This window comes from Adiantum capillus-veneris, chromosome 18 (genome assembly GCF_014529385.1).
Source record: "Adiantum capillus-veneris isolate H3 chromosome 18, ASM1452938v2, whole genome shotgun sequence".
In the NCBI taxonomy this organism is placed as follows: Eukaryota; Viridiplantae; Streptophyta; class Polypodiopsida; order Polypodiales; family Pteridaceae; genus Adiantum; species Adiantum capillus-veneris.
Window position 1 is genome coordinate 53694495 of NC_140948.1, and position 15077 is coordinate 53709571.

The 15077-nt window shown below is 43.6% G+C and overlaps 1 protein-coding gene across 1 annotated transcript in view; it reads left to right on the forward strand.

Annotated features, from left to right (window-relative positions):
- Positions 1-15077, forward strand: part of LOC147435669 (uncharacterized) — a 122453-nt gene that overhangs the window by 42189 nt on the left and 65187 nt on the right. Inside the window, exons 2-7 of the mRNA XM_086488664.1 lie at positions 10791-10952; positions 11038-11103; positions 11212-11355; positions 11647-11760; positions 11831-11932; positions 12069-12254. Coding sequence (XP_086344790.1) covers positions 10791-10952; positions 11038-11103; positions 11212-11355; positions 11647-11760; positions 11831-11932; positions 12069-12254 — 774 coding nt within the window. The remainder of the gene's footprint in view (positions 1-10790; positions 10953-11037; positions 11104-11211; positions 11356-11646; positions 11761-11830; positions 11933-12068; positions 12255-15077) is intronic.

Below are 15077 nucleotides of genomic sequence, written 5' to 3' on the forward strand. Positions count from 1 at the left end.
AACAGGTGGCTGGTCATGTTGAAATTTGACCCTTTTATGGTCATGCTTTTGAGGCACAATTGTTTTGAAGCAGCCTTGCCTCATTAAAAACAACTTCCCGGCTGCGTATAACCCTTTTGAGCTGAGGTAACCAAATCCTGTAACCCATTCCGTCTTCTTCACCATATCCCATGAAAAGGCCTTTAATGGACTTGGCATCTTGTTTGCTCCTCAACTTGGGTCTAACATGCACAAAAGCTTTGTAACCAAAAATGCATAAGTGATCATATGAATCAGGCTTGCCAGACCAAACCTCTTTAGGGATGTCACCTTTCAAAGACATGTGAGGGGATCGATTGCATATATGGACTGCAGTTTTGAAAGCTTCTCCCCAAAATCCATGAGAGAGATTAGCTGTGGACAGCATGCATCTCACCCTCTCACAAAGTGTCCTATTGAATCTTTCAGCCACACCATTAGAAGAGGGGCTGTATGGCACAGTAAGCTTCCTCTTAATGCCCAAATTTTCACAAAATTTGTTAAATTCAGGACTTGAACTCCCCCCCTTGTCCGTACGCAAGCATTTTAGCTTTCTACCTGTTTGGGTGGTCACAAATGCATGAAATTTCTTAAACGCAGCAAAGGCTTCATCCTTAGATTTAAGCAAATAAACCCAAATTTTCCTAGAATGATCATCAACAAAGGAGACAAAATAGCATGCACCTCCCATAGACTTAGTAGGCATGCTACATACATTTGAATGTACAAGATCAAGCACGCAAGATTTACGAGAGACACCAGAGTAATAAGAACGCTTTACTTGCTTGCCATATTGACATTCATTACAAAAGTCAAGCTTTGTGCCTTTAGCATCAAGCTTGTTCAAAGTACAAAGCTTAGAAAGGCCCTTTTGGCTCATATGGCCAAGCCTCTTGTGCCACAACTCTATGTGAGTTATTTTCAGTTAATGCAATAAACTTGCCCAACACAGCCTTTCCATGCATGCAGTAAAGTGTCCCTTTCTTTGTGTCCTTTACAATCAGCCTTGAGCCTTTAGTCATTTTCCATGATCCTCTCTCAAACAAGATGTTGTAACCATGCATATCCATCTGACCAACAAAAAGCAGACTCTTCTTGATTCCCGGCACATATCTAACATCATGCAAGACAAGCTCATTTGTTCCATCTATGGAGAGATGCACAATGCCAATACCCTCAATGGAACATGCATGATTGTTTCCAAGGTATACATGGCCAGGCTTGCCTGCATCAAAAGTAGAGAAACAGTCCTTGATAGGAGTCACATGAAATGAAGCACCGGAATCAACTATCCAAGTTTGGGATAATGTATCATTGACAGTCAACAAAGCATCAATAAGATCACTCTTGGTGATCTGCATGTCCTGTGAATGAACATTAAGAGAGGCATCAAGGTCATAAGCATCATCATCTGACAAAGTGGCACACAAGATGTCCTCTACATTTGATAGCTTCTCAATCACAACACTAAACACATTGGCCTTCTCTTTGTCCTTTGAGCTATCCTGTGCATCTGACTTGGCTTCCCTCTTTTCTTTCTTTTTGTCTTCGCCATTCTTTTTCCGTTCTAACTCGGCTTTGTAGTACCTGCAATCAGGTTTCTTGTGATCTTTCTTGCCACACTGATAGCAAGTCACATCACCCTTGCCTTTGCTTGCATTTCCCCTTTCCTTACTCTTACTCTTACTCCTTTGTGCATAGACATTCTTCTTCTCTGTCTTGCCTCTAACCATGTTGGCAGAGCTGCCTCCCTCACCACTTGCTTTCCTCCTGATTTCCTCATTCAAGATAGAACCCCTAACACCATCAAAGGTCAAATTGGGGTTATTCGACAATGAAACGACCTCTGTTTCCCATGAATCAGGTAAGGTCATAAGCAAGAAGATAGCTTTCAGCTTATCATCAAAAGGAGGCAAACCTGAATCCTGTAACTGCGACAAAGTACTTGCGAACAACGACAAGTGCTCTGCAACGCTCTTGGACTCCTCTAGTTGCATGCCAACAAGTTTTCGCATCAGATGCACTTGGTTGATAGGCGTTGTATTCTCATACATCCCCTTTAATTTCTCCCACACGTCAAAAGCACTTGTGAGACCTTTCAAATCAATGACTGTCTCATCGGTCATGGCCATTGTAATGTATGTAATTGCCTTCCTGTTCAGGCTAACCGATGCTTCGTCCGTCATATTTTATGGCTTTACCTGTTCAAGTGCCTCTTCACAATCCTTAAGAAATAGGATTCCCTGGATCCTGTCTTTCCAAAGGTCGAAACCTGTTCCATCGAACCTCCTAATCTTGAAGAGATTCTTCACATCCGAAGAAGATGAGGCCATAGTTGCACGAATTAGAGGGGTACAATGCTGAATTTTTGGGCAAAATGCACCAAAACCGGAGTATAGCCTCACAGAAGTGTGCACTACAGCTTCAAATGGTCACAGGAGCAATTTGGGGCAAAATGAGTCGATTTAGGCACAAAAAACAACTTCTGAAATTTATGCGCAGGAAATTTGAGCGAGTGAATTTGTATACACAAAAGGAGACCATTTGGGCCTTTAACCCAACATGATGTGGATATGATAGTAACAAGATTTAGTTAATCAAGACATCCGTTAAAGATCAGCGTGGTTTGGATGTGATTACTAAATACGTCACAGTGATCATGATTCTCATTTAAGATCTCGACGGAAATAGTGATGTGAATGTTCAGTGACTGTCGTCTTCGTGCATGTACTGGATATTTGTTGTCTAGTGTGTTGGTACTTTGAATCAGTGTCTACTGAACCAGTTTTTGTTCTATGTCTGTTTTTGCAGGGGTAATCGGGGGCGATTACAATTCTTTCAAGAGGGGGGTATGTCACAAAGTGATGACATGGCATGACCTAAAGGACGGACTCCGGATAGAGAGGAGTCAAATTTCTAGGGAAAGATGTAGAAGAAGTTTTACCAACTTTCAAGTCTTGCCAAGTGGCCTATTTTTAAAAGTTCAGCTCCTACCAACTTATGGGACCTTGTCCATGGTGCCTAAGGGACACAAGGATTAAATTTTGCGTAAAAGGTTGATGACGTGGTAGGTTTACAGACGCTCGCGAATCACGTTGCTGACGTGGCATGCCGTACGGATTTTCCTGAAATCGCGTTGGCAGCTTCTAGCGCTAGCCTTTGGCCCAAGATACTTTTAGACTTGAAGCTTTTCATGTACACTGCTTTTGGAAGGCCAAGGGCCTATAAATTCATTGCTAGGACCTCAAGTCTCAATCAGATGAGCTTGGAAGCGCTCTTGAGAAGAGGATCCTCGAACATTGTACTTTGTGAAGCATTAATATTAAAGAAATACCGGAAGGGCCGTCAGTCTCTCTGGGCGTGGAACTTCGCCGTGCCGTGTCGTCTCTCTCTCAGTTTTCTTACGTGTGTTGTGGTAGATCCTCGGCTTGGAGTGTCCAAGTCTATTACACTTAGCGTGCAAGAAAATCACTAATCACATGATGCACACTACCACAATCAAATAAGATCACAATGCGTTGACCATTCACATGACCATAGAGATTCATTTGGATCATTAGAAACTTGGGACACACTACTTTGCTCATGCATGACACTAACAGAAGATGTGGGTTCTTTCTTAGGGGAGCGTACACGAATAATCAACAAGCTGAAAATAAATAAACTTTCAATTAAACGAGACGAGGGAGAAGTTCGACACAGTATTGGGGACCAAGAAGATGGGCTGGTCCCCCTCCTTAAAGAGAATCTTTATCAGGTAGAATCTTTTTACAAGCACAAGAACCGGAGTAACCCTTCCATTCTAAATCTCAGACTTGATGATTGATCCCTTCTTGTGTGGGAAATTCCGAGAGACGAGCTCTCAACTTTGCTTCCGTCTGTACTTGGAGCATGGAGCTCCACAGACCGTTCCTAATTCCGTTTTCAGAATCCTTGAGCGTAGGCCAAGGCCTCTTTACTCCTCCTCCGTGACGGAGTACTTGCAAAAGCACAAACACGAAAAAACAACTTGTATAGTGTATCTACAGTTGGTACCTGTCGCTTCGAGTGCAGAATTGCGACCTTTGCACGCTAGCTTCACTTGTTCGCTTGCAGATTTCCCACCGGTCAATCCCGAAGAGGTAGCACTGGCAAAATTGGGAGGCTGAGAGAGAGGGCTGGCTGAATCTATAAGCATTCGTACTCGACAAGAATAGTCGGTGCGATGCTAGCCAAAATAGCTACAAAAGGTAGCGCTAGAGGGGAAGAGAGGTTAGGTGGCAGTTTTGGCGTGAGGGGGGAGAGAGAGAGAAATCGCAATGTTTATTTCAGCCCAATAGCCAGCGTTGGTGTTTTTAAAAAGGGGCTTTACTTTTTTTTAAAGCCTTGGCTGCCCACTTATTAAGTGGGCGGATGGTCACCTTTTAGAAATTGTGTGAACCTGCTTAAAAACTTAATAAAACTCAGTGAGCTGAAAATTGATTCTACACACACATTCCAGGCATCCCCGGATGCAGTTCTCATGCACAGATGCTATGCAAACACAGATTCCTTGCAGGAAAGCATTTGCTTTTCTCAGAAAATACTTAAAAATATTTCGCTTTTTAAGGAAAAGCTTCTGTGAACCATTCTTTATTCTTGCGCTTGCGTCTTTAGGCGTATTCTTTTTTCCAGTATGGATTTCTTGCCAGACCAGTGAAATATTCCCTTTTCGATTCTTGGGTCACCCATCATGTGACGCATTGGGAATATCCACTTCCCGGTCTCGCCCATCGAACTAAGGGTACAACCCCTTCGTGATGCTTAATGTCACCCATCATATGACACAATTAAAGTTGTCCGTTCCTGATGGCTTTTTATAATTTGAGTGGATCCACAGTTCCTAACCTTTACGGTTCAAGTACACACATTCAAATATCCTAATGTCAATAAATAGAAATTACTCAAAAAAATAAGAAAATAGTCCATTTAGCGATATAATACATTAGGACAATCTCTTATCATGTGACCTTTACTGTGACACTTAAAACATCTTCCTTCTTTTCCATACTCGGTTCTTTCTTCAAGACTTAACCAATCTCGAGCTATTCCTTTAGTAGATGTTTTATAAGGAGTCAACAAATGTTTTGCTTGTGTTTCAACCTTTCCTTTATTATCACGGCTAGGTGAAGAATTTTGAGCTTTAGGTATAGTGGAAGATTGCGAAGAAGAGTTATTGTTATTCTTACCATTGTTCTTACCGTTCTGCTAATTTTGTTGGTTCTACGGGGCACTGGACTGTTCTGTTCGTGAGGCTTACCTTTGTCGTTCGTTATTTCTTGTTCTAATGAGATCTTGACGGCTCATTGTAGTTAGTAGGGCGCAAGACCTTTACATTGTATTTGATGTACTCTTCTAAACCAAAAAGGAAAATCTCCTTGCGATTTGTCGTTTGACTTGCACAATTGAACACGAGTCTGCAAAATATGGTTAGAAAAAGACATAACATGAGTCCCATTTTGGTTGAGATCTCGCTAATCCTTTTTCAATTGATCAAGGTGGTGTGATGGCATAAAATGGCCCTTGAGCTTAGTTTGGAAGTCAACCCAACTGTAAGACTGTGGAACTCCATCTTCGGCTTGGCTCGGCCATCTGTGCCTCTTGCTAGACTTGATACCAATTAATGGCATCACCTGACAAAGACATGGCTCGGTCAAAACTTTACTGTTACTACTTTCTTGTGAGTAACAAAGTAAGCCTTAAATTAATGCAACTAAGAATAAATCACAGATGCATCCATCTTATCGTCATACTTATTGAAAGACAACTTCTCACTGATTTGATTGTTGGAGGAGTCGTCTCTTCTCGGTCTAGGTGATGACTGTGTGGCTCCTTTGGGCGGATCGCCCTTCAAAGAGAGAACTCGATAGACCAACTCTTGCATGCGTAGGTCCCTCCTTTCTTCAACAACGATTCTTTCCCTCTCAACTGCAGCCCATTGAGCCTCCTGTTGTAGCATCATCTCCACCATTGACTTCATCAAAGCTTCCAGAGAGTTTGATGCAATCGGCAATGAGGATGGGGATGGATCATGGAGCAGCAGCCGGAAATGGCGCTCTTGGTGAAGGGACTTCTTTTCCAACTTCAGACTCATCACCTTCACGCAAAGTATCCATTCTGCTTCGGGTGATGACCGTTTACTGAGTACTTGGGTACGGGGATACTTGGGTACTTGGGTGCTTGGATACTTGTGGTACTGGATCCTTGGAAGGCATTTATTGTTACCCAAGCTCCAACTCCTTCCTATGGGTGCACCCCTTGGCAGCCTTGCGCTCACACCAAGATTGCTCTTTCCCACCTCTCGTCGACTGACCTGCCGCAATGTCAAGGTCTGCTTTTGATGAATGGAAGTGAGGAACTATGATGAGGTTGGACAAGCCCTTCTTTTCTAGGTTACCTGCCACTCTTCAAAAGCATAGATTAGAGAGATCGACACGCCCAAGCTTTTCGTGCCAACCACAATTAAGCAAATTTTTTTTGTGGGGTTCTTTTCTTGAGCGTTACCGAAGCACTGTGAAACCGGCCCGTAAGGCGGTAGGCGTTGGCTTTCACCTGATATTCTTTACTTAAAACACACACACAGAGCACTTTGCAAAGGAGACCTGTAACGGGAATTAACACTTGATCACACACACGGCTCGGAAGCTAGAATGCTCCGAGCAGACGCCGACAACCTGTAGGCCCCAAAATTGGCGCCCCTTTCGGTATTTCTTTATTCTTTAGGAGGGTAAATTACAAGGTAAGGTCCTGGGAATCCTTCACGTGTATCCACCTAGATACCATTTGATTTGGTCAATTTCGGCAGCATAACAGCCCCAAAACTTGCGCGAAACCAATTCCCTTGTTGAAACTCACTTGGACTGGCGTATACCCTCTGAGTCCTGCCCAAAAACAGTAAATTCAGCACGCTGTATTTACTGGTTTTTGCCCTGTTTTCAGCCCCAAACAGTCCCCTTACTGTCCTTTGCCAGTGGGGCATGATTCCCAAGTGTTCTGGCGTCCGTATGGCTGAAAAACAGTCAAATTACAGCGCATACACAGCGCTGATTTTGCACCTGTATGGTGAGGTTATGACCCTCACCAGTGGCTGCTTTGGAGTAGCAGTTAGCTACCCTTGTTCCTGCTCAAGGAGGCTCTTGCCTCAGCACAAAAGCACGAACCCACACAACTGTGCATCAGTCAAATGAAGAGCCCTCTTATGGGGCATCACATAACTGCACGTAGGGGAGAGAGAGAGCAGTGTGTAGTGTGCAGGTCATCACTCCTAGCACCACACTGTACATGAGAGGGAAAAGAAGCACTCCATAGCTCTTAACCTATGATAGCTTCTCAATGAAGCATCCTCCCAGCATAAATCGAGCGCCCCCTCTGCTGCCCTTGACCTGTAATGCATCTATGAACAAATAGATGCAAAAAGAGGAAGATTTCCATGGCTGCCAAAACCTGCGTATTGCTGAAAACGCAGCAAAACAGCCCTGTAAACACGCATATGATGCCTTCCAATGCTGAAAATGAGCTCCTTGGACCTAGGCAAAGTCATGGGAAGCTCAAAAATGGAGAGAAATGGCTGAAAATAAGAGTTAACAGCCTCCAAAACTGCTCCAAAAAGTCAGTTACGAGTTTTGTTCTCCCAAACTTGGTAAATTGACCAAAAAGTGCCACTTGGCACTCATGCATGCAATTTCTCCGCATTGGGTTTCCTGCTTAAAAATCTCTCAACTGGTGCATCAATTGACTTTGGAGCAGAGTACTAAAATGTTTCCCTTGTCATACCGGAGGTAATGACGCGAACACATTTCACGGCCCAAAATAGCAGTTCCTTAATTTTTAGGAGATGCTTCCGTTGGGCTCCCACTTGTCTGCTGACCATCTATCCTCATTGGGACCGCATCCAAAAGTGCAATGTGGCCCAACTATCGGATACTTTTTGTTGGTGATCCCACCTTGACTTTATGCCTTTATTGAGTTCACTTCCTAGTATCCACCAACTTGCTAAGTGCCACGAGGGGACCTATATGATCTTTCTCTGAGCCTAGACATCCTCTTACTATACGAATTCTAGTGCCGACCACTTCCTGTCTGCGGGTGAAACTACCGTTCACATTGGCCATACAATGTCCGACCATTTGCAACTTCAAAAAGAGGGTCTCAAAAAGTAAACAAAAATCATTGGAAAGAAACCAACAACTAAGGTTAGCAGTTGCCACGTCCTCGTGACACACTGCCAAAGCGCGTTGATACCAACAATGGAAGTGATTGATGGTGATAGCTCAGGACGAGTGCTCACTACGTACACAAGGATCCTTTACTTTAAATGAGATGTGCGGTGAGTGAAGGTTCTATGAGTGATAGAGAGAGAAAGAAGACTAACACCAGATGGGGTCCGAAACCGCCCTCCAAGGGCCCTCCACACTATTGCTAGAGTGGTATTTGCTTTAGATTGCACAAATGCTGATACAATGGATCTAGATGTTGATATGTTCATGGTATAATGCCATGTATGCCTCTACTTGACGGTACAAAAGAGGCTAAGGGCTGAAATCTGAAAACGCTGGTTGATCTGGCTTGGATCTGCAAGTTGATGAGGCTATGGGCAGAAAACTGAGAGGCTGATCTGCTGCTGATGCAAAGACGCTAGGGCTGAGATCCGATCTGCTGCAAAAACGCAAAGGATTTGATATTGAGGGCTGAAATCTGCTAACGCTAGGGTCCTGGATCTGTTGACGACGCTAGGGCTGAGATCCGATCTGCTGCAAAAACGCAAAGGATTTGATATTGAGGGCTGAAATCTGCTAACGCTAGGGTCCTGGATCTGTTGACGATTATGAGGCTAAAACCCCAGGGCTGAATCTGTTGGCGATGATGGAGATGGGCTGAAAACGTTGGGATGTTGTTGGTGCTTGATAACGCTAGAGGGTTCTGCATGTTGCCCCCAGAGGGTACTAACTGATGATGATAATACTAAGCCAAAGGGTCTCCTTTATAGCTCCTGGACGTATAGTTCGAGTAGTGCCATATATTAGCCCCACGGCTTCTACTAAAAAGTCACTTATTAATAAAAAACTTATTAATAAGAGCTGCCTCATATGCACTAAAACTACGTAGGCAATTCTAAAACTAAAGTCCTATCTTGTGACCATTCCCTTGTGCCTACACCTAGTAGACACCGGCAGCGGTCCTGTGCAATCAGGGGGTATGCAACTTACTAAAGTGCCTGGACATGCATGGTCCGAACAGGCTAGAACACTTCCTAGGTTGTCCTAAACCCTAGAAGTAGGAGTTACAACTTGTCCACATGCACATAGGGTTAGATGTGCACATGACAACTGCAACTCCAAAGCAATCCGATTCATCAGAGAAACTCGATTATATAAAGATGAAAGCCGATCCCAAATTTGCTTCGCGTCCTTCATCAATCGGTCGTGACTGATGACCGATGGTGTACTATTGAGGATGATAAACGGTCGGATTCCCATAGCTTCGCTCTTGCAAGATCCTTTGGCTTTTGAAAGTTACTGTTGACAAAACTTCCTAGCCGGTAACAGTCGGAGACCGTCGTCATGGTCGCTTTCACACGGCATTGTTCTCGCCATTCAGTTGCCGACATGAGGAAAAGGTCGGAAGGGTAGGTATCTTGATTGGGTTGATCACCTATGTTGGAGTACGACTGGCACCAATCTCCTCACTCCTCGTGATAGGCTCCCTCATTAACTTCCTTCCGTTGTACTTTCTTCATTATGCATCAAGTTAAAATCAAAATCATCACCCCTCTCCATTGTGTGAGATAACTTGGGCATGTGACAAGGCTAGGCCGAGCTGAACGAAGGGAAACCTTCAAATCAGCTCACTACAGCCGAGATCAGCCCCAAATGAGTGAAAAACAGCAGAAAGATAGCAAACCGTCTCTTTTCGTCGCGAAGTCTCAGCTCTAAAAACTCACATTGATCACCAATCCGACTCGAGAGCATGTCATGGAATTGATACCATGTCAAAGGTGCAACAGAAAAGGGCAAATCGAGTGATGATCTTGCCTATAACCGCGAGCAAACCTCCTCTCGGGACGGGGCAGCCAATGGATGTCGGATCTACCACAACAGATCTCCTCGGAAATATTGTGTACCACCCAACGAATGGACATGGGTGCAAGATCTGCTACTCAACCTGTAAGCAAAGCAAGGGGAACAATGGAGAGTGGGAGCGCTAGTGATAGAGAGAGAGATCGTTGGGAGAAAACGCCAGAGAGCGAGAAACGTTGGAGGAAGCAAAAAATGCTAGAGAGAGAATGATACATATGCACAACCGCTAGAGAGAGAAAACGCTAGAGAGAGAATGCATTGAGACCCAAATGGTGGCTGCTCTGCTAACTGATATGACCAAAAAGTACAAGGGGAGGGGTTGCATTTATAGGAATTATTCCCCATTGGATAGTGGTATCAGGCAGCATGGTTGCTTGTAATTGTTTCACCCTATTTTGATTGCTTTCTAACTTTGTGCAAGCTGAAATGACAAGATTATCCAATGCTTCTATTGGGTTATTAGCATTGGGTCTTCTTTCTCTTGTACCAATCTTCCTGCAGTGCTTTTTGTTTAGTGAATACGTACTTTTGGCCAAGTATCGATGTTTCTCAACAAAAAATGTCAGATGTTTTCGACGTTTCAGGGTTTATGTCCTGGGCTCATACTTGTTGTAATTCTAGCTTGTTCAAATGATCAGCAACATGTTTAGGCTGAACTTTAATTTTCTGATTGCCAAGTTGCTGGGAAGGAGCAGTGGTTTTCAAGTAGCTTCAACTCATCGACCATGCACAAAGGGGTTGTGGATGTGGAGCACACCCTTAAAGAGAACAGCACTAGATGGAACGGAGTATAGTCTACTCCTCCTTGACAGTGAAGGCATTGATGCTTATGATCAAACGGTAGTTTGCTCTATGAAGTTTTGAGACTTTGGATTATGCAATTGTTTTTTGTGTTGGCTTATGTTTCTGTTGCGATTGGAACCAGGGAACATACAGTACCCAAATTTTCTCATTGGCTGTTCTACTGTCAAGCCTCTTTGTGTACAATCAGGTCTGTGTTTTGATCATCAACCATGAGAGCTTTTGTCTTATTAATGAAAACAAAGTGTGGTGCCATACTTGTCCAACTTTTTCATGCACTGTGTTTGGACTTTTGCAGATGGGAGGAATAGATGAAGCAGCACTGGATCGATTGTCTTTGGTAACTGAGATGACCAAGCATATTCGTGTCAGGGCATCTGAGCACCGGCCTTCAAATGCAGAGCTGGGCCAGTTTTCTCCTGTCTTCCTCTGGCTTTTACGGGTGTGCCTTTTTTAAGCAGCATTTGAAAATTAGCTCAAAAACCTTTTGGAAACTAGCCTTTTTGTTTGCTTGGATGTTCTGAATGGATGAATCCAGATTTGCTAACCTTGAGGGGAAAGTGTGCAATTCTACTCTGGGCAAGTTGAGGGGCAAGTCGACCCAAAGATAGCTAGGGTGCACGCGAGCTCAAGCCTAGAAAAAAGAAAAAGTTGTTGGCTCAATGGAGAGGCTCTGTGAAGGTGATTGGTTCCCATTAAGAAAAGTCTTTTATGCATTTTTGTTTGGTTATAGGATTTCTACTTGGATCTAACTGAGGAGGATAAAAGGATCAGCCCCCGTGACTATCTGGAATCTGCTTTGCAACCCATTGCAGGAGATGGAAAGGCCATTGCTGCAAAAAATGAGGTATACGATGTCTGGTGCATTCTTCCATACCAATGGAATATGCTCTTTATTTGTTATTGCTTTCAATCAGATTCGAGATTCTATTCGCGCCCTCTTCCCCGATCGTGAATGCTTTACGTTGGTTCGACCCCTCAATAATGAACGTGATTTGCAGCGTTTAGACCAGGCTCCAGTAAGTCTATTGCTTCTCTTTGTTAGGTGTGCCGATTCAAATTGGCACATCCGATACAGGGACAGAGAAAAAGGACTATGTGCTGTTTTTGAGGTATTTATCAATCTGTATGTGAGCTTCTCTGTGGTTTGTTCAGTTTGACAGCTTACGGCCAGAATTTCGAGCTGGTATAGATGCATTTGCAAAGTTCGTGTTTGAGAGAACCAAACCAAAGCAGCTTGGCTCTATTGTAATGACTGGTCCCTTGCTAGCAAGCCTCACACAGTCTTTTCTTGATGCTATCAATGCGGGTGCTGTACCAACTATAGCAACTTCATGGCAGGTATGTTATCTAAATAGCAACTGTAAAATGCTTCTAATGTAGGAAGGGAGAACTATTGCCTCTTGGCTTGCAGGTGCAGTCTTAGGTGGTCTTAACTTATTTTCATCTGATGCATCCCTTAATAAGACTCAGGTCAATTATAAGACATAGCAATGAAACGTAGAGCCTAAGTTAAAATTGTGAAAGGTGTAGCAGAATGAGAGGTATTGAGGAACCAAGCACACGCAAAAGAAAAGAGGGAGAGGGGAAGAGAAAAATGTGAGAGGAGATCATCTTAAAAGCTGCGCATAATCCAGGCGATGGCCTTCCATATACCGAGGTTGGATGATGAATCAGTCTATGGAGAGGTAGAGGAAGTAACTCTAGTAATGTGCCATCCTCGTGCCATGGGGAAAGGGGGTCTGATTTGGTTCCTCTCTATATCCCTTCTAAAATATTTTCTCTGATTACTTGGGTTAGCTGTAATCGGCTGGGCCGTAGTATAGGGCAATCTAAATTGTACTTGAAGGGGGGTATTTTGTCAATGTGCACATATTATGTAGACTCATCCAAAGTGCCCATTTCAACATACAAGCAGTGTTTATTACCTTTGGCTGGCTACTTCATGGAGGATGCCAATGCTAGTCATGGATACCCATCACGAGGCACCTCCCATAATCTATGGAAGAAAGGTATTGCCTAGAACAAGGCCGCAAACACCATAGGTGCTGTCCCCATCTTTGCTCCTTACGATCTAGTGTGGAATTGGGTCTTCGCCCTCATATTATGTGCTAATAGCATGATCACTGGTCTCTCAATATCCTCCAATTCCTATACTTACACACAAAATGCACAAGCAAGGCATACAAGAAAACGGATAAAAATTACTGAATACCTTCTTTGTTTCTAAGCAAAAAATAGTTAAAACAAAAAGGAAATTCTTTTAAAAATGCGTTTGGAAAAAGGTTTAGGTAAAGAATACTTATATTACCACAAATGTAGTCCCCTTATCAAGAAGGTCCACCGTACACGAGGCTTAGTAGCATCATCACTCTTTGGCATCGTGCTAGGATCTGTACTATGCATTGATTTGATTTGTATGTTTTTTTTTGTATGATATGTTTTTGGATACATTGAAGGTTCAATATGAGATGCTTCTTTAAACTACGTGTTTTTTGTAACTCGGCTATAATTTCACCTCTCTCTCTCTCTAGCCTATACTACTTTGTACTAGAGTAGTTTGTTAGTCCTCTGATTTGCTGATAGAGTAGTTTTCTTATGAAAAATAAACTGGTTTATTGGTTTTAAGAGTATGTTTAATGGTTTCTTCGTATTGGGAATATGTTGGTCATGGCTACTTGTAACAACAAGATCATCCACATGCAGGATAACATCTGGCATCCATCCTCTCTCATTGAAAATATATGAATCTGGGCCCGCCTAAGAATTATGAAAGGAATGTCGCAAGAAGAATGCATCTATCTTTTAGTACCCCGCTCGAGGAGCTTGCTTCGGGCCATAGAGAGCCTTCAGCAATCTGTAAACCTTGTCGCTCAATCCTGGAACCAAGAATTGTGGAGGTTGCTCCGCTTGCACCTCCTCACCTAAGTCGTCGTGGAGAAAAGCCGGTTTGACATCCATATGAAACACTTGCCATTGATGATGGGCTTTGAGATCGAACATGCAGTCGGTGCAAAGGTGTCAGGTGCAACGGAAGTGTTTAAGGATTTAGCTCGGATCTAGTACTCCGCACAAGCACAAGGTTACTTTACTTCACTTGAAAGAACTGAACTAAACTGAAGTGAATGAAAGAGAGAGACGAAGAGAGAGAGAGAGAAAAGAGAGACGACACGGCATGTCGGGTCCCAACCACCCTCAAGGGCCCCCTTGCTCTGTTGTTAGAGCAAGTGCTTGCTTCATTTCTTGCACAAAAATGCTGATACAATGATGCTAAATGCTGAGATGCTAATGGGTACTTGATGCTACTGACGTTGGGTACTGCTGAGATGCTGAAGGGTATTGTGGTGCTTGGTGTTTGGTACTGCGGGTTCTTGGTACTTCGTACTGTGGGTACTAAAGGTACTTGGGAGCTAAGGACACGGAGGTCGTGATGATCCCTACGCTTGTCCTAGGCAGGACCCAAGACAAAATGCAAGGGGTGCTAGATGATGGGGTACTATGTTGACGATGACGAGTACGTCGGTGTTGCTGAGGTGCTAATGTGTATTGCTAGAGATGCTTGGTACGGCGAGGAGGAGGAGGAGGAGGAAGATGTGGCTGAAAACTGAAAACGCTCAAGATAAAATGGCTTAAATCTGAAAATGCTGGTGGTAATGCGGCAAGGACTGCAGCGGCAACCTCCTCCAAACCATCCTTCATGTAGGATCCGTAATAATACACAATACAACACGAGAGAGAGAGAGAGAGAGAGAGAGAGAGAGAGAGAGAGAGAGAGAGAGAGAGAGAGAGAGAGAGAGAGAGAGAGAGAGAGAGAGAGAGAGAGAGAGAGAGAGAGAGAGAGAGAAGTTCGTAGGTAGAAAGAGAAAGTGTCAAGCAAAACACTAGAAGTGGAGAGTGTGCGATCCTAAAAGCGTTGGCCTCAAAACCGGAATCATAGGATGAATACAATAAGGGGTGGGGGTTGATCCCTATGTAGGGACCACCTCCAATCTGTATGACCCATCTAAATACCTTATGACCCCATAAGAGGGGGGGTGCCTTGGTAAAAGAATGCCACATCACCTAAAAATGTCCACCAAGCATTAAAGTGTCACTTGCCATAATTATGTGGCGGCTTTATGCCATATCATTTCAATGACACATTGGTGAAAAAATACAGTATTG